Source organism: Xenopus laevis, chromosome 1S (genome assembly GCF_017654675.1).
Source record: "Xenopus laevis strain J_2021 chromosome 1S, Xenopus_laevis_v10.1, whole genome shotgun sequence".
In the NCBI taxonomy this organism is placed as follows: Eukaryota; Metazoa; Chordata; class Amphibia; order Anura; family Pipidae; genus Xenopus; species Xenopus laevis.
Genome location: NC_054372.1, coordinates 164,060,153 through 164,083,997, shown reverse-complemented (window position 1 = coordinate 164,083,997; position 23,845 = coordinate 164,060,153). Strand labels below are relative to the sequence as shown.

The window sequence follows — 23,845 nt, the reverse complement described above, 5'->3', positions numbered from 1 at the left end:
TCTTCTATTCTCTTTGTAACAATACAATCTGTAATTAATGGTAACTCAGCTGTATAAATCCATGTTGATGGCAAAACATTCCGATTGGTTTTACATATTTTTTAGTGGCCTTTACAAAAAAGGCCCCTTATCTGGAAAACCCCAGACTCCAATCATTCCACACCTGGCTGCACTTAGTTGGGTGCCATTCTATATTGTATTAAGTATATATTTTCTTTAGATCATTGAAAGAATATGATGTAACAATGTGTAAATAATTAGATGTAAATCCAATATACAGTATGTACAGTATGATGCCCCTCCATCAAATCACTTTGCCACACTGGACCAATATCTCCCCCTACCATGTACCATATCTTGATCTGACCTCTTTGCCTTCTATATTCTTTAGTTGTGTCAAACAGCACCTGGCATAGCTACCAGGGAACAAGGTACAATGTGCAAATATAATTTGGCCCTTTGCACGTGTTTGCACATAAATATAGAAAATAGCAGAACAGTACAGAAATAAATCAAAACATAACATAAGGGAGGTCATTGTCCATTAGAGTTTAACATTTAGTTTTTAAAAGAAACAGAATGAAAAGTACAGTACTGGCACTGCGAGGTATTAATTAGCATGTACATGTCAGCAGTGATGGGTGAATCTGACACGTTTCGCCAAAAATTCACAAAACAGAAATGTGTGAATCATTTTTTTTGAGACAAGCCATTTTTTTTTTACCCATTAGAGTCTATAAACATCTTTTTGGCAGTGAAACCTGGCGAAAATATTTTGCTCATTTTTTATATGTTCGCATACATACACATATCTTGCCCTGGTTACTATATATACAGTAGAATTAATATAAGCATCTTATGAGATAGTGGCTCATAGGAAAGAACATTGTAATTAGTAGGCCATTTGTAATCCTGGACTCCCTTTTCCTTTTCTTTACATGTAGGATAGGAGTCAGCAGACATAGGGCAGCTCTGATGGTAGGGGCAAAATGTGGTACATAGAGAGTGAGTGGATCCACCTCTGAACAATGAATTTGGAGGGAGCTGTATCACACATAAAATATACATTGGTACATGTTTCATCTGAAGGGAATAGATCTGCTACCAGGTTCATCTATATACTGTAGGTCTTTAACTGCTTGAGAAAGCCCTAGTGTGGTGAAACGCGTTGCAGTATCCAGATGGGATCATTCCTTGGTGTGGACTTTTATTATTTTATGCTTTTAATCCAAACTACAAAAAAATCGTGAAAAGTTATAAGTTGCCGGCTCTTCGTGATCCACTAGTTCGTGAAATCGGTGAAGCAGTGGGAGATCGGAGGTTGCATTCCGCTGTGGAGCGCACGCACTGAAACAGACGGTGCACCATCTTGGATCATCATGAAAAGGACATCTGCAGAAAATTTGCGAAACAGGTTAAGGCTGCTGAGAGTTCAAATCCGGCTGTACTCTTGAGAAATTCCAGAACTGTGTATCTGGTGAGATTATTCCAACTTCTTTTTGCGGGGCCTTTGCAGCTGGCAAGGAGGAGGGAGTGGGGGACGACCCAATATACCCTTTTTAATAATTTGCTCTCTAGATTCAGCCATCCATCAGTCTGCCTGTTTGATATATCTAGCTAAGCACTCTGCACACTCCAGTGCTTCACCATATTGGAAAAACTCTGGCTCTAATTTCTGGGAAATCATTTTTTTGCCTTGTTGAACTACAACTCACAACTATTCTCTTGTCCTGTAAAATTACAAGCATATACCAACACCAAGAAACAGACAATTGAATTTTCCTTACAGGAAAAGTGATTACCCACCTGGATTGTATTTATTATTGATTTTACTACTATTTATTCATAATTTATTCACTGTGTTTCCTGGCTGGCCAGTGTTTTAGTGATTATATAATAAATTGTATTTTTAAATATATTGGTTTTGCAATCCACCTTCTACTTTTTTGTATAATAAAAATGTGAATAGAAAACAATTGGTTCTACATGAAACGTGTATTGCATTTGCTGCTTTAGGCAGTAAAGTCAACGTGTCCATCACTAGATTATACATGACGCTTCCATTGTGCTATGAGATTTTTATAAAAACCAGGGTCGGAACTAGGGGTTGACAGAAGAGGCACATGCGTAAGGTGTCAGACACGTAAATAATTTTTAGCCTACCCTAATCTGGGCTCTCTTGCTTCTTAATGTTTTCTCTCTCCCACCTTCCATCGGTAAGACAAGTGAGCGGTTCATGCATGGTTTTGTGCGTAACGTTCGCTGACGCATGCTAATGTCGGTTTGCTCGCGGTTGCAGATACGGGTCGGGGGGGTGTAACTACCCAGGTTATAACACACAGAATTTGCGCATATATATACACCCAGTACCCTTAACGGGTATCTATCTTTCTTGATCTGCGGGTTCCTCCCAAAATAAATTAAACTTATAATGCCTCTGGATCTCACCGTTTAATTCTTGTGGCCCAGGTGCTCTCGGCCTCTGGGCCTTGAGCTGCAACTTCAAAATTAGTCCAACCGCCCTCTGGCTTTCCCGATATTTACCGTAACAAACAAGTGGCTTACCCGCTTCGTAGTTTGACCGAAAAGGTCACAAATTGCTCAGTCTAACTTCAGTTTAAAACATCTTTATTCTTACATTTGATTAAAAGTACAGCATCCAAGGTCTAACGCATTTCGTAACCACGTACTGTACTTCCTCAGAGACCCCCAACTACCCGGGTTGCCTAGGGCTCCTGCCCGGCTTGGCCTGGCAATGATGAAAACGTGCAACAAAACACCATTTATATGTCTAAAACAAATCCATGCTAGATGCTAAGGCTTGTATATTATTGATGAAAAAGAATGTGTACTAAGAGTCAGTAGTAATGCTCAGCATTCCCCTGGTACAACTGCACCGTGTTCAGGTTACAGACATCACAGCTGGCACTGACACACATGAGCAGCAGCAGCCAAGCACTGAAGCAGGAATCAAATTTGAATCGATCAATCACAATTTAATGCTATGATTCACATAAAAAGGCCAAGGAAAAGAATAGTCATATACTGTAAGTAGAAATAATACCAGCAATACAGCAAAAAAAAAAATACAACAGTAACGCCAGGAATAAGGGGGTAAACTGCATAGTTGTCAAATGCATATGTGGTCTATATGACATGTTTTTAATTGTTTTGTAAAGACTTTGCCTGAGATTTAAAACACTACATTGGAGACACTACACTTACAAAATAACTCTTTAATCACATATACAAGTTGAACTGCATTTGTTTTGATAATGTAGCCTTTTAATATTAATATCTAGGATGTGTGCTCCTCCAAGGGATGCTACAATGCTGTAATTACCTTAATGGACCCAATGACTCTGAACACAGGGTAGGGAAGCAGGACATGATGGGGTACAGAGGGCAGGCTGTCCTATCCCCTTCCTCAGTTGTTAGTGTGATGTCAGGGTTTGGTCAAATAAAAATTGCTCGGGTGGATATTTATAAATAGAGGATGTAATGTCACCTCATCATTTGTTCTGGATTGCGGGAAGTATCTACCTCAATAACACGGGTTGTGTTTGCTGTCACAGTTGGCAGAAGGTACCTTTACTCGGAGCCCCAAGAGGATGTAAATAGGGTATTAACAAGAAGTTGCCTGGTAGTAACCTGACTAGCCTGGTAGGGCTGGTTGCTGAAGGGAAGGTAGTCAGCCTTGGTTTAGGGCTGCGTAGAAAGTGGCTGTAACTAAGCGTTACATTTGGGAGCAGGGTCAGCTATTGGAGGTGAGTTAGGATTGTTGCTTGTTATACAAATGTGTGGGTTCCAAGTTGTTAATGTTATGCATGTTAACTGATGTCAAATGTTATGGTTAATAAATAACAAATAACTGTACACAGGTGTAATACCTGTTATACTTGAACTTGTTATGAGCTAGTTACAGTATACAAACAGAATGCCTTGTTGCCAACTATTACAATCCGTTCCACAACTCAACACCAAGGCTGGCCAAGTTCTTCCTTACCATGTCCCATTCTGAAGCTTACCAATAGTTAAACATATTAAAAAAAGAAAATGGGACCCCAGTGGGATAACCGTGTTAGTGCTTTAATATTAAAGTGTGACACATACTGTACTTGATAAAGGTTCTTGTTAACCAGAAACATGCCCTGTTATTAAAGCACTAACGTAGTTAGTGCTTGGGTCCTGCTTCCTTTTCTTCATACCCTTATTGCAATTTTCAATTATGGGGGGGCTCTGGGTTCTTATATACATTTTAGGTATATTAATACTACATCTATAATCCAGATAAGAGTATTGTCTGTAATTTGGGACACCATACTTAGGTATACTAATTATCAAATAAATATAAATGGAAAAAAATACCCCTAATCTGGATATATGCAAATTATTTACCATCATGTACAAGAAAAAGGAATTACATTAAAATAAATTTAGAATTATTTGCTTAAAATTGACTCTGGGGGAGATGGTGCTCCCATCAGAGCTTTCTGAATAATGGCTTTCCAGGGATCCCATACCTGTTTATTGATTTTATTGGGAGTAAAAATATGATTGTAGTTGCAGAATTTGATTTTATATTTGTATAATCACTATAAGGCCTATCTATACCATTTGTATTTTGGCCACTTGCTTGAATGGCAACTAAGAAAATCGTATTGTTGTAGCATTTTGCCAGTGTACACTTTTATATTACAGCTGATTCTGTAATATGTACGTTCTATAGACTATTTTTACAATCATTTTCAGCATGGTATATCACATAAATGAACCTTGGCAAAGGATAATTGAACTTCTGTTTCTCACTTCTGTACAGTATATTTGATACAAAGTGCAGTCAGAGAAATATAATTGTTGCCTAAGGACATGCATGTTTTGTAATAAACAGATGTGAGTGATTTAGAACAGTATATAGGCACTTACTATTTATTTCACAAGTCAAAAACAAAACAATTGTTTGGCTGCTTCATGTCACTGTTAATGCATTTGACAGTCACTGTTTTTAATGTTTTGTTGTAATTCTCTTCCTTTTACAGTGTACGAATTAGGTTTCTTTTATTAGCACTTTACACGTTTTCTATATAACCCTTTCCAGAGTGAAAAGTCTCATCAAGTTTTGTAAATCAAATTCCAGTTATTTTTACAATAGAATTATGATCACAGAATTCTTATGGCAATAATGATTTATCTAGAGTTAGAAAGTTTTACTGAGTCACAATAGTTTGTGCCAGGTAAAACATATCTTATTAATTTGGAATTAGTGCCACCAATATGTAATCATGCTGCTTAGTTACCATCAAGTAATGTTTTATTATTACAGAGGAAATCATTAAAAAAAAGAGACAGTCTTCCCTAAGTTTGAAGCTTTTGGATATCAGGTTATTCAATAAGAGATCCCATACCTGTATTAACAATTATTAACATTTCTCCCCCATGTGATAAGCATCACAGTATTCGTGTAAGCCAGTGTTCCTGTGTCATGCTTTGCACTGATACCCTTAGGAAATGAATGTGTTTGACTACTTGATTAATATAACAATCCATTAAAACTTTTGTGAGAAAAGGTAAGACACATACGAAAAGATCGAACTGGTAAGAATCCATCTTGATTCACCAGTCTGAGCCTTGGAAATCAGCTCCTGCATTTCTCTTGTTTAAACAACATTGGGCCAGATTAAAGTCAGTGAGAAATTTTTATCTCAAGAGTTTATCACGTGAAAACTCACGGAAGAGATTCAATTCGAGGAGAAAAAACTTTTACTCAAATTCAGTTCCAGGTGATTCCCTATAGACCTCAATAGAGTTTTCATGTGCTAAACCATGAGATAAGTATTTCTGAATTGAATCTCAATTTAAATCTCGTCCTTGAGTTTTCCTGTGCTATTTATTTTTTTCTCACTGAGCTGGATCTGACCCTTTGAAAAAAGCTTAAATCAGTGAACCTTAAGAGCAAAGTAATCTTATGCTAGTGCTCACTCTACATTTATAGGCCAAGGAAGGCTGATCTGCTGTCTTCTGACCCAAGGCACCCCATTCGCACACATGGAGACAAATTCACTAAATGGCGAAGTGGCAGTCGCTAGTGAAAATTGGCCAGAAATCCAATCCGCAGGGACATCTCCAATTTACTAACAGGCGTAGAGGACAATTCACTAGTGTTAGAGTACATTGCTAACAAAGTTTCATGCCCTTCACCAGGCGCATTTTCACTCAGATGAACGATCATTACTCCACAAATTGACTAAAGTGTGAGTTTTCCATAACGTTACCTCTTTCGCCAGAGTTTCCTTTGCCATCTTAGACCTGGCAAACTGATACGACGAAGCTACATCCTCGTCAATCTTATGTCAGTGACATCATATCCTGTATGCCGAAAGTGGGATTGTATTTAAAAGCTGTAATTGTTAAAAATTTCAACCATTTGAGGGGCATATCACATTTGTTTTAGGGTGGGCTCATGTCTAGGACAATAGAGGATCTCTTTTGTCTTTATTTGGAACATTTTTAATAACAAGTAGCCACTTCAAACAATTTCCCAACATCATTAATAAAGAAATATATATCACCTATATGTACCCGCCCTATTTAAATTGACCTAAGCGTAAGTGTACTAACGAAGTTTCACTAGGCAGAAATGAACGTTAGCGAAAATTCGCTATGAAATGCTCATGCTGACGAATTTACGCTATCGTGTTCGGGTGCCGAGACGCAACTTTGCATTTTAGTGAATTAGCGTAGTGGTAGTGAATTCGCGCCTGACGAAGTGGTGCAAACTGTGGTGAAGCCTTAAGTGAATTTGCCCCTTGGAGTGAATTTTCATGTGAAATTTCACACGTTTGTGTTTTTGCCAGGAGAAGAAAAGGCAAAGTGTGCCATTGCCTTTAGTTGAATTGAAACAAGCAAAACCAAATTACTTTACTACAGAAATGTAATGTGTATTTAGGCCAGTGCAAAACATAAAAAAGGATCATTAAATAAAATATTTATATCACAGCTGCTCCCTTTGGATCTTATAATTCCATTTAATATGTTTACTTTACCATCCTAGTTGCTTAAGGCAGGCATATACAATAATCATGTCACATCTGGACTGAATAGATGTATTGCTGTGATAAGCTCTTTTATATCTTTGTCTTGTGAGTAGAACATCTACTTTTTGTTTCTTGGCCCTTTTTTTATGATACTTTTTTTGATGTGTTGCATGAGAAGACTTTGTGCAGAACACTTTGATGCTACTTGAAATAGGCTAGTAGATCTCCTGATCTCTTGTGCATAACCACCTTCACCACATGGTGTCCTACTTTCTAGTATTACACACATAGCTCCAGATTCAATTCAGTAAGAAAAAGGTTTATCACGTGAAAAATTGTGAACGAGACTCATTTTTAGATGCAATTCAATACAGAGATACTGATCTCACTGTTTATCATGTGAAAACTCTATTGAAGTCTATGGGAAAAAAACTGTAACTGAATTAGGAGAAAAGGTTTTTCTCTTCAAATTGAATCTCGTCCATGACTTTTCACATGATACGCCATGAAATAACTGTTTGTCACTGAATGGAATATGGCCCATATCATGGGCTTTGTTTATGCATCATGGCCTCTTTGCCCTGCAAACATTCTATTTTGAGATATCAAATGGAGTGCACTAGGGGGAAGATTTATCAAGGGTCAAACAGTAAATTCAAATTTTCAAGTTTTAAAATTCATACATTCAAATATTCAAAATACTCGCCACCTAAAACCTGCCTAGTTCATGTACAAGTCAATGGCAGAGGTCTGTTGAGCTATTTTGAGATGTTAATAGCCTTCCTGACATTCAAGGTTTTTTTTTAGGTGAAAAATTAGATATATGTTTCAAATTTTAGCGTCTTAAACATTCGATATTAACCATTCAAATTTTTTCTTAAATAACCTCCAAGTCGAATTGTGAGTATATTCGAATTTAAAAAAAAACCTCACATAAATTTAAAATTCGAACTTTGATAGATACAGTATGTTACCATTCCCTTTAGCAAGCTACTCTTATTCAGTTACAGTGCAACTTTCAGCAGTAAAAGCCCCCCAAATCCAACATTCCTCTTTAAATAAGATTGTTAATTAGAAAATGTGTTCTGCTGGGCTTTGCTAAAATGCCTGTGACCCAATTCATTGCACTTTCGGATGTAAAATGCATTCCACCATCCAAAGCAAATTACTTTATTTAATGGAAGGTAATTAAAACCTTGAACTGTGCCCTACTTGCCTGTGATGGAAAGAACACATTTAAGAAATATGATGAGCCCACTAATCTATAGTAGATTATGCTACTGTAACCCTGCTAGGGGAATAGGGAACTCAACGAATTACTGAGAAAATAAAGATACAGAAAACTACAGAAAGTTATTATATCAAATTAATATGAAACCAGCACTCTGGTTTCCTTGGGGATCTAACTGGCCATTCTGAAAAATGAATAAAACGTATTTAAGACTGCAAGTGCATTGTGCAAAGTGCAATTTTAGAAGAATACTGCCATTTTTTGTTTTACTAATAATGCAGTGTATTTTCCCCATACTGAACATAATTGCAGCCATGTGGGGAGTTGTGCCTGCCACAATTGATCCCAGTGCATCTAGGCAATCTGGAATAAAAATGGGACCTGTTATGCTAAATGCTCTGGACCTTGGGCTTTCTGGATAAGGGATCTTTCTGTAATTTGGATCTCCATTAAAAAACTAAAAATAATTCAAATATTAAATAGACCCAATTCAATTGGGATTAATTATATCTTGGATATGAAAAAAAGTATAATACATGGTTTTGTTATTACGGAGAGAAATTAAATAATTTTAGAAATACGTAATTAAAATGGTCTATGGGAGATGACCTTCCCATAATTCAGAGCTTTCAAGATAATGGGTTTCCGGATAACGAATCCCAGACCTGTACCATATTCAGGGTGGCGGTATCGTCAGAGTTCAGTGCATCCATAGGCGCACTAATTCAGTAGAAGAGGCAGCACAGATACAAAGGCACTTGGTGCAACTCTGTGGGAGGGCAAAGAGTATGTTTGGCATAAATAGGCTTTAACTTGATCAAACAGGAGAATAGTTTCTTCCTTTTGCTTATATACTGTAGATTTGAACATAGATTTAAACTGGGTACTTAAAGGAGAGCTAAGGCTGAACTAAACAAGTAGGTAGACATGTTGTACATTATGTTTTGGGCTTCTATACCAGAAGGAAAGAAAATGTTGTGATGTGGGGAGTTGCAGTTCCACAGTGGTCGGACAGCAATCCCCCACCCACCAGCAAACCAGTTCAGGCACCAACTCACTAGTATACACTAAGAGTCAATTGTAAATAAATATTAAAAAATAACTTTTAATAGGACCATTAAAAAGACTAGAATCAAAAAAACACACTGGGCAAGTGCCCACTCAGCACACCAACAAACTCACTCCTCCTTACATCAGGAGGATGTATGGGACCAGTGTCCCTAAAAAACATATAATAAAATAGAATAAAATGCCAAAGCATAGGTAGACCAATGGTAGTTTTTTAAAACAGTTAGTCTATGCAGTTAGAGGGTCACCAATCGCTCACCACTTTAATGAGCGTTGGCGTTTTTACGCCTGCGCGAAAAAATAACTTATACATGCGCCCAAATGAATAAACGCCAGGAGGTTGTGATGTTTAAACTGAACTGGCGTGTTTGAACAGAGAGCCAATGAGCATTTAAGCTCTAAGAATTTCTAATAGTTATATATGCATTTAACCCTAGCCTGGATATATTGTAGATTCATTAAGTTTCATCAATAGCAATTCGATACCAGCCCAAGGCAACAGCAGGAAGATCTATGTCTCCAAAGATGCCCCAGTAGCTCCCCATATTTTTCTCTCCTAATTCACTGCACATGAAACTGTGATAGCGACGATCTCTTTCGCTAGCAAATTGTCTTCTACGATTGTTAGTAAATTGGCAATGTCCCTGCAGATGAGATGTCTGGTGAATTGTCGCTAACGACAACCACTTCGCCCTTTAGTAAATCTGCCCCATTGATTTTACCAGTGCAGGGCAACAGTGCATCATATTGCCCTTCCTTTAAAACACTTTCACTTATTTGGTTTTACTGATCCTTTAAACTTCTTTTGGCTGGTGGACACTCTATGACGAAAAAGTACTTGTATTTGGAAAGTTTTTGGAAAATAGTAAATGTTTGATAGTTTAGGAAAAGCATGTTAAGTTACTTTACCTCCAGTTTTAAGTCAAGTTCCTATGCCTAATGTTCTTTATTTTATGCGTTGCAAGATAATAGAAGATGTGGGGTTTCAATAACTTCAAATTAATCCTCTGCTATTCAGTGATGCCAGCCAGATACTACAGCTGTATATTCTGAATTCACAGGGAAGAGCCTTTAGTGAGGCTCGTTGCTATTAGAGATGCTGCATGCTTAATGCAAAAAATGCATGAAATCCGTTGTACAGCCACAGAAGCCACTTTCTAGCTCTGATTGCAGTTGTTTGGTAAAGCACCATTCAGGTGCTACAAATGTCAGCTGAATCCCTTGATCTGCTTCTGTCTGAAGAAGAACAAAGATTTTTCATTTACTGATGTCAGTATTCCTTTAAAGTTGTGCCGTCTCTCCTGTGACAGTGAGATACACATTAACATGCTAATGTAATATGAAGCTATGTCAGGAGCAATCACCATCTGATGCTGCTGCTGTAGAGAAGCAAAGTAGTAAAACATTAAATGGCCATAGAAACCCTTCCTTCAATTCCTACAGTTGGAGAATTACAGCTATTGATTAATTAGACAGTTGATGGTTTCTATTATTTTACCATATGTAAGAAAAAAAATAATTGTTGTGATTAAGGCAGTCACTTCAAAGCATTAGTTTGAAGGGAAAGGAAAACACAACATAAATATTAAAATAAATTACTATTAAACAGCTGTCTGGCTCTGCTGCTAGAGGCCTTCCAGAGACGTGGCCCCTAATGTGCCAGATACAAATCTATGAACAGCAGGCATGGGGCATCAACAAGTCTAGCACAAGTCAGCTCACTCTAGTTCTGTTTAATATAAATTCACTAGCAGCAGGGGAAGATCCAGTTTTTTGACCTATAGACAATATCGGAGGTCATGTCTTTTCTACACTGTAATTCATGAAACCCTGGGCTTTAATTTAAGTCAGCTAGTTGAAACGTTATCTCCCATTATTAAAAAAAAAAAAAAACAAGGTTGCAAACACTATAAGGGCAGAGAGAGAGACAAGAAGATTCGAGGAGATTAGTTGCCTAACAAGGAAACTTCGGACGACTTCAGAAAATGAAGCGCTCCGAGTCTCATCCCACTGGCGATTTAGATTGTAGCCGGCAGGGAGGCTATTCAGAGAGATTAGTCGCCAGAAGAAGAGGCGATTTGTCGCTGGGGGACTAATGTCCCCGAATCTTCTCGTCTGTCTCTGCCCTTAAAGGAAAATTAAAACCCCCTCCTAAAGAGAGTCTTCATCTAATAACCCCCATTCTCCCAACTCCCTGCTTCCTCCCTGCATAGGCCACTATTTAAAAAAAGTGTCGCAGAAAGTCGCAAAGACCTCCCCATGCAGAGTAATGCAGAGAAGCTCACAGGCACCATCTTCACTATCTTCCATATATTTGCTAAAGGGCCGCCGTTTTCACACAGTTGTTGCGCAGTTGTAGCTGTTTGCTATACATGTCTTTACATGCGCAGTAAATAGCAGAAGGGAAGAAGAGGGTCTGAACCTACCAAAGATGGCAAAGGAGCAGGTTTAGTTCTCCTTTAACAAAAGACATAACTTTAAGTACAGTGTATAGCGCCAATGTAGAAAAACACAAAGACACAGACAGATAACTAACTAAGAAGTGTATAGTGCCAATATAAACTGGGAGGCAAGTTGCTATGACGCCTCTCTCTCTATCTTTACAGTAAACAACAAAGCATATAAGTTGTATGTTTTTGCAATGTGAATTGGTAGGTAAGCAATTAACAGTGCCTTTGCAATTAATTTGCAGGAAAATAATTAAACAACACAGTGGAGAAATAGAGATGCAACAGCAGGTGAGACGCAAATTGTTCAATACTGGCCTGTATGTAATATTTGTACTTGGATAGAGAACAGGCTGAAGGGTAGAATACACAAGGGCAAATGTACTTACCTCCGGAGTTGCGCCAGTGTTGGCTTTGCCGCACTTCGCCAGGCGTAGATTCGCCAGGGCGGTGCAAATTCATGAAGATCCAAAGTTGCACACAAGTTCCCGATCATTTGCGAAGTTGCGCTAGCAATATTATGATCAGCGGTTCGAAGTTACGCTAGCGATGGCAAATTTGCATACGGCGTGCAGTTAAAGTACAATGGCCTTATATGCAGCAGAAAACACATTACACTACACAAGGCCAGGGAACCTTAATAAATGTATTCTAATGCCATACACATGTGCCCACAGTATAGTTTAGGTGCCAAATGTTATAAAATGTAGGGGGGGAAGGAGGGAACCCTAAAAAAAAATTCAATCTTTTTCAGCCTATCACCCTATAAAAAGTAAAAGATGCCAGCGTTTTTTTGGGGACTTAGAAAAAATTTCAACTTTTTTTGGACCAATCCCTATCTACTCTATTGCACTTCGCCTGGTCTGAGGTGGCAAAGTAAAGTCTGACGATGGAGGTAACGTTCACAAAAATCTGCAACTTAGTGAATTAGCGTAGTTACGTCCCTTTACCAAAGCACAACCTCGCCTGCTGTTAGGGTGCAAAGTAACGCTAGAGTCTGTCTACTTCGCTAGCGAATTTACGCCAGCACCCATTAGTAAATCGGCGAAGTGGCAAAATAACGTCACGCTGGCAAATTTTCATTAGCGTTAGACACTTCGCCCTTTAGTAAATTTGCCCCAAAGAGTGGTGGTTAATGTATCATTTTCTAATTGGACCAGTGTTGCCAGTGGAGTGATAGCATCCCTTGAAAGCCACTCAAGTTAGGGGACAGGTAGGGGGCAGGAAGGGGGTCACTAAAATTCATTTCTCTGGCCACCCACCTCTTTGGATAGATCACTCCCTAACCCAGGTATCACTCTATTTAATGGGCCAACCTCAAGTCTCTACAGGTTCTCTGTATCCAATATAGCAATCTTTGCATTGCCAAGTCAAATTCTGCAAATTTTTCAGCATCCCATTCATTATTATTTAACGTTTCTGTTTATTTGTAGCCCATTTCCTTTGTTCTTTTAATCATTTTGTCACAAACCAGTAGAAGTGGTGCCATTCACAGATGATTTTGTAAGCAGGAGGAGTACCAAAAGCGATAGTTGTATAGATTAGCCTTGATGCTATTAAATAATGCATTTGGTTGCATGTGCAGAATTAAGACTTCATTTCTTATCTTGTGTAACTTATTGCTATCATGCCATTGGTGAGGGCTAATTGTTCTGAATTAACTGTCAATATACAGTATCATGGAAATATTTTCAAAGACCACAATAAGAGGAAGGCTTTGTACATGAAGACTTCAGACGGTGGCACGGAGCACTCTGATCAGGAAAATTGTGGTTTCTCAAAGAGCTTCCATTTTATTTCCAGCTGTCATAATGTTTTATCTCTCTGCACTTTAATATCTCCCACTGAGACAAACTACCAAGTGTAAATGTTCAGCCTTTGTTAAAATATAACATAAAGGTTTCCCTTTTGTGCCATCTTTTTGGGAAAAAAATATGTAGAAAATAAAAGGTTATAACACTAAAGCGCTGTATTATATTAACCTTCAATTCTGCTGCATTTTCTCAATATATATATCAATATAAAACACATTAACTGTAGATGTGAACTAAGGTCATGAAATGAGCACACAGCAAACAGTGTATAGAAGCCGGCTAAATTCCTTCTCCAGTTTGAAACATGCTGCTACAAATCATTATTATTAGATCAACTTTTACTTATGGAATCAGTTGTCCCTGAGACAGATATGTGATTTTTAGGTACTTACCCTCTGACTGCATGAATCAGTCTCAGTGATGGATACGCTGTTCTGACTTTCAGCTGATTTTTGAGGATTAATGCATTAACCCATTCAACGTGCTTCTCTCCGCCTTTGACCATGAAAGCAGGGATCCATAGGACGCTGTCGTTGAGCATGGAAAGTCTATGGACAAATTTCTCTCTGTCACTTTCATTGCGAAAACCTCCAAATGCCCTCTGTACCACTGATGGGTTCATAGTTATAAAGTCAGATTTGGTTCCAACATCGGCAGCAAACTCGACCACGGGAGCTAGGTTGCACCTGAGAAGGAAAAAAAAAATCTAATTTATATGAGGTAAAGCATTGTAAGGGTTATAAAGTATATTCAGCTTCAGGTTTATTAAAAGTTAAGATGCAAAAGAGTTAAGAAGATCAAATTTTCTTTTCTAGTTATACATTTTTCTTGCATCTTCTGACTGGCAACCTCTCTGCAATAAATAATGATCTGACACATGCTGAGATCCCCTAAACCACTGGTCACATAATCATTTGTTTAATTCTTGCTTTCCTTTACATTTTTTGTAATACTTGTTAAAATTCTAATGTAAATGAAAAATACCAGAGACTGAAAATCTTGGACCTATTAAGTTTCATTTCCATGGGCCACATTTGCGATTGTGAAAATGTTATTACATACAATGCGAATGTTTGCAAAAGCCATTTGGTCGCAAACTTTTAGAGGATGTTGTTGAGGCTTGTAATCCGTCAAAAAGGATGCAAACATGGTCGCTAGCATTCACAATGGTCTTTGTACTAACGATACATATTACATTCCCCAAAAGTTTTCCATGATTCAGTAATCTTTAGCCACCAATACGATGTCTACTTTTAAACAGTAAAACCAGTATATGCTCCCTGCTGGTTGGTTGCTATACATGACCCCCAAACAGTCTTATTAATGTACTTAGGAATAGTATGCTTCATTTATTATGATGCTTCTGCAGATGGTGAGTCTCAACAAACTTCCCATTGAAATAAAGTGAAGATGCTCTATTTTATATATATATATATATATATAACGAAATTGCAGATGATACCCGCACTCCTTCACATCTCGTTTTGCCGGGTGCTTGGTCAAAAATAGGTATGTAGAATTGTAGAAAGGACCAGCACTCAGTTTTTCCAAAGAATTCAATAATCTATTTCAATCTCACAGTGTCTCCAACGTTTCAAACCTTTAAATACCCACAAACCCTCCAAAAAAGGCGCCCTAAGATGACATCATTACCAATCAAATTATTCAATTAAACAATTATACAATTATACAATAGGTGTAAAAACTTTTAAAATCGAGTGAAAGACATATCTTTATATCTAGTCATTAAAAGGTATATAAATACATAGATATATAGATATATAAATATATCTATATTTTGGAGGGTTTGTGGGTATTTAAAGGTTTGTTGTAACACACAGCACTTTATCCTTGATAAAGGCCCCAAAGTGGGCCGAAACGTTGGAGACACTGTGAGATTGAAATCAATTTTTGATTTCTTTGGAAAACGGAGTGCTGGTCCTTTCTACAATTCTATATATATCCGCACTCCAAGGCCAATGTCTTCAGCAAAGGGAGGGGTGCATGTTAATTTTGTATACACCAATTATTCTCAGACCAGCACTCCCTGTTATAAAAATTCAGTTGTTTATTATTACATGGTATCTATGCCCGACCTTTTTCAACGTCAGGCATAGATACCATTTTTATAACAGGGAGTGCTGGTCTGAGAAAAATTGGTATATATATATATATATATATATATATATATATATATATATCTATATCTATATCTATATCTATATCTATATCTATATCTATATATATATATATATATATATATATATATATATATATATATTTATTAATTAACAGTTGTTAAAATGCATTGCTTACTGCAGAATATTAAGTTGTGGATGGCATCTTTATTCCTGTAAGCACTTGCCTTAATAATTGGCGTTATAATAATACTACAGCTACATCCTTCAATCTAAAAACCCAAGTTACTTGAATAACTGTAGGAAAATACATAGTTGCCTAATTGCCTTTAGGGGTAAATTAATTTATATAGGATCTGTCACATAATACTGTTCTCAAAAAATGTCCAGAGCTGCCCTCATACGTAAACACTCCTTGATATTGAAGCCTCTGTGACTATCAAGAACCTTTCCTTTTCCACTTTGGCATCAGCAAAACAACATTTATAATATAGACAAAAGAACCAGCACAAGCGCAATTCATTGTATCATCCTTATGGCTCCATTAGACTTTGCCTATGCATGTTTCACCTTCTACGGTCTCATCGGGGTGCCAAGGGTGCAAATAAATATTGTGGGATACTGTAAGGAAACCAATGTAGAATTAGCAATTGGATGCATGATGTCAGTGGCATATTTCTGTGCAACAATTAATAGCGTGTTTACACTACATGTGAAATAGAAGGCTCAGGAGCAGCAGGTGGATATAAAATCTATGGATGTACAGCACATTGCAGTGAGGGCCCAGCCCAACATCTTTAACAGGACATTGGAAGCATCTCAAGTGCATTGGGATATACCATGAATTGTACACATTGTCCTAGCTGCAACCATGCCAGGTATCTGTTATGCAGTTTGAACTGCAGTTAAATAGGAACAAACAATTTGTTTTGGTTATCAGGGTACAGAAAATATGTACCACGTCTCAAGCCATTTAATTGAGTAATGAAAAATAAGGCAAGTTAATGAAGTATAAAAACACAGTTAAGACAAATTGAATCATACAGCTGATGAGCTGGAGTAAATTGATAATTTACAATGTGTTACAAAATGGATATCCTTAACTCTAATTAAAATGCAAGCAAGATAAAACTGATTCTAGGATTTCTAAATATGCCAAAACAAATTAGCACTCTGCATTAAGAAAGCATATCTCATATATATTCATAATCAGAATTTATATTGAATGCCTGTTTTCCGGATTTCATAATCCTAATTTTGTCTAATGCAAAGTACTGCCAAGTAGTAATTCTCACATAAAAATTGTTAGGTTGAAAAATCCATGTAATTATCAGCATTTCCCTCAGCTTTTTGCACCATCCCTAAATTTTATTGCATCATGTTTGATTTCAATTGGTTACACCAGGTCTGAGGTGGTGTAATAATGGCGTATCAATGGTGTCATCTATGGCATTAGTGTGGGATAAAAAATAGACACCATCATTATCTTTTTATAACGGATTATGGCAATAAACCTTTTACATGCTGTTAGTTCATCTGTAAGGACAACAATGGAGCCTTATAAATATGCTGTTTATTTTACACCGCTTTTAATAGCTTTACAGCTTTATAAATATGCCCCCAAAACTCTACTCTGTGAAGTACCATATTAGTAGAAAGTGCAACACAGGCACAGAAGTGGCAAATGCAACCAGTGGCATATTAAGGACATGTGTGGCCCCTAGGCTACATCCACAAAGGCCCCCCTTCTAGGCTTCTGCTGGGTCACGCATCCAAACACACATACACGTCATGCCTGCTTCTTCTCAGAGAAAAATGAAATATATTTTATTCAGTAACGTAACTAGGTGGGGGAGGGCCCTGGTGTGGGCCATGCATCTGGGGCCCCCCCTACCCCCCTTCACGTCGATTTTCTTTGCGGCTACAGTGGGGTGCGATCTGCCAGGGGGCCCTGCGGGAGTGCGGACCCTGGTCCAATTGCACCCCCTGCTCCCCTGGTAGTTACGCCACTGATTTTATTTATAAAAATAAATATTAAAAGAAAATGGAAAAAATCATTGGGAAAAAAGCTATATGGGCCCCTGATCACATTGGACCCCTAAGATATAACCTGTGTATTAATCCTCCCTTGAAAGTGACAGTCTTCTTTTGCAAAATTTTGCAAAACCATTTAGGCAGTACACATCTCCTGTGAGACAAAAGTACCTCCCAAGCAGTGGCGTAACTACAGTGCACAGGGCCCCTCATTCCCAACCCACCCACTATGGAACACATTTTAGGACATCAGGAGAACACACGCTCCTGCATGCGCTCTCGTAAAGAAGAAGTATGCAGACCTGTCTCTTATTATACTCACTTATCTGAAGAAACTGCAGTCACACCTCCCTGCTGCCCACATTTGCTGTTGCAATCTTCCCCCTCATGGCTCATTCCTCAGCCCTCCCTCAGCTCTCATTACAAAAGCCCTCCATCCTCAGCCCCCCCTCCTCAGCTCTCAGCCCTCCCTCCTCAGCCATCCGTGTTCAAACCTCAGCTCGTAAGCCAGGCTGATAGCTAAGGAGGGAGGGCTGAGGAAGGAGGGCTGAGAGCTGAGGAGGGAGGGCTGAGGAGGGAGGTGTGAGGACTGAGGGGGGATGGCTGAGGAATGAGCCACGAGGGGGGGAGATTGCAACAGCCAATGTGGGCAGCACGGAGGTGTGACTGCAGTTTCTTCGGATAAGTGAAAATAATAAGAGACGAGTCTGCATACTTCTTCTTTACGAGAGCACATGCAGGAGCGTGTGTTCTTCTGATGATGTCCTAAAACGTGTTCCATAGCCAACATAGCACTGCACCGCCCTGTGCACTCCCTACCTCATGACTGCTACTCCCCACCTCATGCTCACCCACTCCCCGCCCAGCACCAGAGCTGCCTGCATCATAAACATTAAAGACACACTTTCCTGTACTTTTGCTTAAGCGACAGGGGTGTTTTTAAAGCACAGAGCTTGTTACACACAATGGTTATTATTGTATACACCAGACAATCCACAAGTTTGTATCCCAATTCACTGGGCCACAAGTGTAGTGTTAGGAGACAAGGCTAACAACATAGTAATTTGCCTGAAAAATCTAAAGTTTGAGTATGTCAAATACCTGAATAAGCACTTGCTTTGTGGCCATGCATTGGTGAATATTCTCTTTCCAGTAAATAAAAATATAGAAATCTGAAATGAGTCATATGAAGATGACTTGGGATCAGGCCATGCGGCTTGGCTGATGTTGATTTCTAATGGTGAACTATGATTGACAGGGTGTTAACTTTGTGGCGGCACAGTGTCTGAGAACCACCCTGTGGTCAGGAAGACAATCTCAGTTATGAGACACTGTTATATATTTGTATTGTCTTGTGAAGAAGAAAAGCACCTTGTTCATGTGTTCTTTAATTGGAATCAATTCCTTTTTTCTGCACTATTTGTGTCCCTACCATTACAAAAGCTAATCTTCCCACAGTACATTTCTTTTTACATAAAGATATTGTTAACTACATTATAATTTACATTATGGTAGCATGCCCCTTGTGCTCTTTTACATATGATTACATGTTGCCTTTTTAAAAATACGTCATACAATACACTGGTAGTAAAGGGATTGCACAGCATGCTCAAAGATTTAAAGGAAAAATATACCCCCCCGAACAATGTTGTTCTCTATAAAAAGATATTGAATAAAACAGCTTATATGTAAAACCCTGCTTCATGTAAATAAACCATTTTCATAATAATATACTTGTTATGTAATATGTGCCATTGGGTAATCCTAAATATAAAATTGCCATTTTAAAAAATAAGTGCTGCCCCCTGGGATTCACGTTGCACGCAAACAAAGTGAACAAACTATACATGTTTGGTCACATGAGCTAATGCACAGGCAGAGTTCTGTCTTTTGCTCCCACAGTCAAATTTTGAATTTGAAAAACTTCAAAATTCGAATTCAAAAAGACCAACTGAAATGAAATCAAAGTTTTTTTTTGGCCGAATAGGTCAGTTTTTGAGTCATACGAATCAAAGTAATATCAAACGATTCAAAGTTTTTCCCAAAAAAAAACCTTCGATTTTTCAAAGTCCACCAATTGACTCCAAATAGGTCCTAGGAGGTCCTCCTTAGGCTAAAACAGCAATTCTGCCGGTGTTAGAGGGCCAAATGGTCGAAGTCGAAGCTTTACAGAGACAATACATTTTAAATTCTAATTGAATTTGGACTATTCCCTACTTAAATGTATATTCCAGTTTGGTAAGATTCTTTAATATGTCCCTTAATTTAATATCTGTTGCTTAAAGGTAAACTATACCCCCAAAATAAATACTTAAGCAAAGCATAGTTTATATCAAATTAAGTGGCATATTAAAGAATCTTACCAAACCACCATTTTGTGATGGTCTGAGTTCTGCCTCAGAGATCACCTGACCAGAAATCTTACAACTCTAACTGTGACAGGAAGAAGTGTTGAAGCAAAAGACAGAACTCTGTCTGTTAATTGGCTCATGTGACCTAACAAGTATGGTTTTGTAAGGGCCCGAAGGCTCAGTTAGTAGTGAGGACCAAGGAGGAAGCAGTTTGTAACACCAAAGTTTACGGTACACAAGGGTTCAACAATAGAATGGTCAAAGTTCAGGCAGAATAGGGTCAATACGGTTTAACAAGCAGAAGTCAGTACACAAGAATCAATAGATGCTTGTGTTGGAATTTACGCCATTGAGTTGTACTGTATAGAAACTTTGAATGCAACCCTATGGCCTTTGTAGAATTTACTGATGCTGCCACTTTTTTCTCTGAACAAGTTCACAATAATCAAAGGCAGATTTACAGTATTTGTAAAGCAATTTAGATACATTTCAGTGAGAGAAACAACATGAAAACCCCAAAAATTACAAAACACAATTTGCACATGCCACTGGGTTTAATCTGAAAAGCAATTACAGATAAGTAAAAGATAAGTACTATTTATTGCACTGTATTGCATGAATTTCCGTACGATATTCGATGCGTGTATGGTGGGAAAAGAGCCGGCTGATATTAGCAGAAGTCTTGGATATCAGTCGGCTCGTCGGTCAGGCAGGACGGAAAATTTCGATTGGGTGCTATTGTTAGTGCTGAATCGTTAGAGACAGGTAGAATTCTATTGTTACTACCCATATATCTGACGATTCAGCACTACACGTATGTTTTACGGCGTGTTTCCCACCATACATGCACCGAATATCGTACGAAAATTTGTTTCATACAATATTATCTGTGCGTCTATGGCCACCTTAGTACAAGTCATTTTATTTATTTTATGGCTTTAAAATGTCTATAACTGAGAAATTCATGGAGGAATTATATCAGTAATTGATTTTGTATGTTGGTAAAACTGTCTGGCACAATCCAGAAAGAGAGCTTACGGCTCAGAAATAATCACAATTTAATGTGAGCCACAAAGTGATATGCACCTATACGCAGTCCTTGCAAAGTGCACCTAGTGACAACACACCAGTTCAGTCTGCATGCTGTCTATAAACAGGCAACTGAATTGCAACTAGTGCTCAATTTTACAGTGGACATCTAATATACAAAATGCTACATGTGTCTTCTGCAATTTTGTTTTCAGAACAAAGTTCTAGATCCTGTTATCCAGAGAAAAAGTGCAAAGGTGGCAGGTAGGCTGTGCCCTCTCCATAAAAAGTCTCATCCTCTCTGTGTTTACAGAGAAAAGCCAATAGCTGATTGTAAGACTTTTTTTTGGGAGAATGGCATCTGCTATCGATATTGTTCATCTGCGTCAAGCTTTGCCAAAGACTATAGTGATAATGTAATAAATGTCGCAAAGATAAAAGCAATTTGCACAGATAAGAACAATCTTGCATTTCACAATGTTATATTATTCATTATTGCAGTGTGAATTTTAATTGCGCATTGGGAATTGTGAACTTTTTATGTGCTTGAAGGTGGCATAATTCTTTGGAGCAAACATACATTTTTCAATAATAAGTTTTATTACAGACACGGTGCACTGGTGCAAACTACAACATTCACAATCTTTCTTCCACTGTCTAAAGTGGTCATTAAACTGTTTACAGGGTAGCAAAAGCTATATTAAATTCATGCAAAGGAAACTTTATTTGTGTAATAAATTTTCCCATTGCAAATATTTTTCTATTACTGACTTTCTTTTATTACATTCCTAATGCCCAGCATGGCACTGTGATTCCCAGCATAAAATGGTACAATGGCCCATAGCACCAAAGTACAACAGTTAATCCCATTGAATCCCATAAACCCCATTGAATGACACAGTGATCGATAAATATCACAGCAACTACTAGCATTACATTTCACTGATACCCAGACCAGAAGCATAGTGGCCATAGCATTAAATTGTATGGTAAGTCACAGTAATATAAGCCCCAGTGACCCACAGCATTAAATGAAATTATGACATGGCAAAATGACTTCCAGCATTAAATGGTACAATGTCCCTAAGCATTAAATGGTACAATAATTCCTAACATTAAATGGTACCCTCACCCCCAGCATTAAGTAGCACACTGAATAACCAACACTAATTGACCCGCAGCACTTCTTGGCAACATGACTTCCAGAATTAAATGCTACAATGACCCCTGTATTAAACAATGATTCCTAGTAAAATATTGTACCCTGACCCACAGCAGAGGACTGGCTGATTATGAATGCTGACATGCACCAGTCTAAGGGTACTCTTCTCTTTCGAGAAGCCTACCCTCACTCTGCTTAACTACCAAACGCAACACCACATACAGTACCACATTTCTCACCAGGCCCGGACTGGCAATCTGTGGGTTCGGGCAAATGCCAGAGGGGCTGCTGTATGTTTCCATAGACAGTCACTATTTATTGGGCTGGTGAGGGACTGTTTGGCCCTCTGTGTACCTGAAATGCCAGGGCCAATTTTGATTCTCAGTCCAGACCTGTTTCTCACCCACTTAGTTCGATCTTGTCCACTCCCACACCATGTGTATTACTCCTGTCCCTGTAGAGTGTAAGCTCTATCTGCATATTCCTCACCTTTTGTACTTGTATTGATTGTGATGTATGTTACTCCATATGTTCTATGTATATAATTTCATGTGATTTAGTTGTATAATCACATTTACTTTACAGCGCTATGCAATATGTTGGCACTATATTAATACATTTTAATAATAATATAATATAATATTATAAAAAAAGGTAGAAGATAAGTACTACCTTTTAACTGGTTAATAGATCCTGCCTATGTGATTGTGGTGACATGGTGTTCTGATATCATGTGGGCAGCTTTTAGCCCTTTATATACAGTACAGTATATTAGCTATATATTGATTGAATATTGGGGTGGATCTTTTCAATATGCAAGAACCACAAAACATTTGACTTTTAAGTAAATAAGGCAAATACCCCATCCTATTAATCCACTAAAAAAAAATCAGATGTTGGTATCATTATTCTGAGTTCTCAAGAGCAGCAAACACTAACTTCTGAAATCATCTCAACAATTGCTAAATCTCTACATTGAAGCAATTCAATAAGAAACAACTAAAACTGCCTTTAAAAGATTTTACAACTGCATTGTTGCAATCAATACTGCCAAATACATCTTTCTGATTCTCCACATTCTCCATTCAGTTCTTCAATGTGATAAATCAGCTTTGAGTATATAAGACTAATAAGCCCCCATGATCCATGTGCAGTAGTAATGTCCAATAGCAGATGACAGTTTACCTTATTACAAAGTCATGGCTGTCAATCTCATTGCCACATCCGCTGTTGAGGAGGATTCCAGAATTTCCCACGACTGCACATGTCCTAAAGCGACGGCTTTTCATAGGTGATACTTCAGGCAATAGACTGTGTAAGTTCTGAGAAATGTTTAGAGTGCGACGTCTGTCCAGGACATAATGAATTACATCTCCAGGCTTGAAACTGCTTTTAACTACAGACACATCCCTCTCTGCGTCCAAGAACCGGAGGATATCCTTTCTGAATTAAGAAGCAGAGTTTAATACAGTTATAATCTTTGTAAAGCACTATATAAAATAAAGTTCAATAATAATAATAATCACTTATAGAAGGT

At 38.0% G+C, this 23,845-nt stretch overlaps 1 protein-coding gene across 1 annotated transcript in view; it reads right to left on the bottom strand.

Annotated features, from left to right (window-relative positions):
* Positions 1-23,845, bottom strand: part of st8sia4.S (ST8 alpha-N-acetyl-neuraminide alpha-2,8-sialyltransferase 4 S homeolog) — a 54,114-nt gene that overhangs the window by 17,050 nt on the left and 13,219 nt on the right. The window contains exons 3-4 of the mRNA XM_018244337.2: positions 23,494-23,751; positions 13,987-14,280 (exon numbers count right to left, since the gene is read on the bottom strand). Of these exons, the coding sequence (XP_018099826.1) occupies positions 13,987-14,280; positions 23,494-23,751 (552 nt within the window). The remainder of the gene's footprint in view (positions 1-13,986; positions 14,281-23,493; positions 23,752-23,845) is intronic.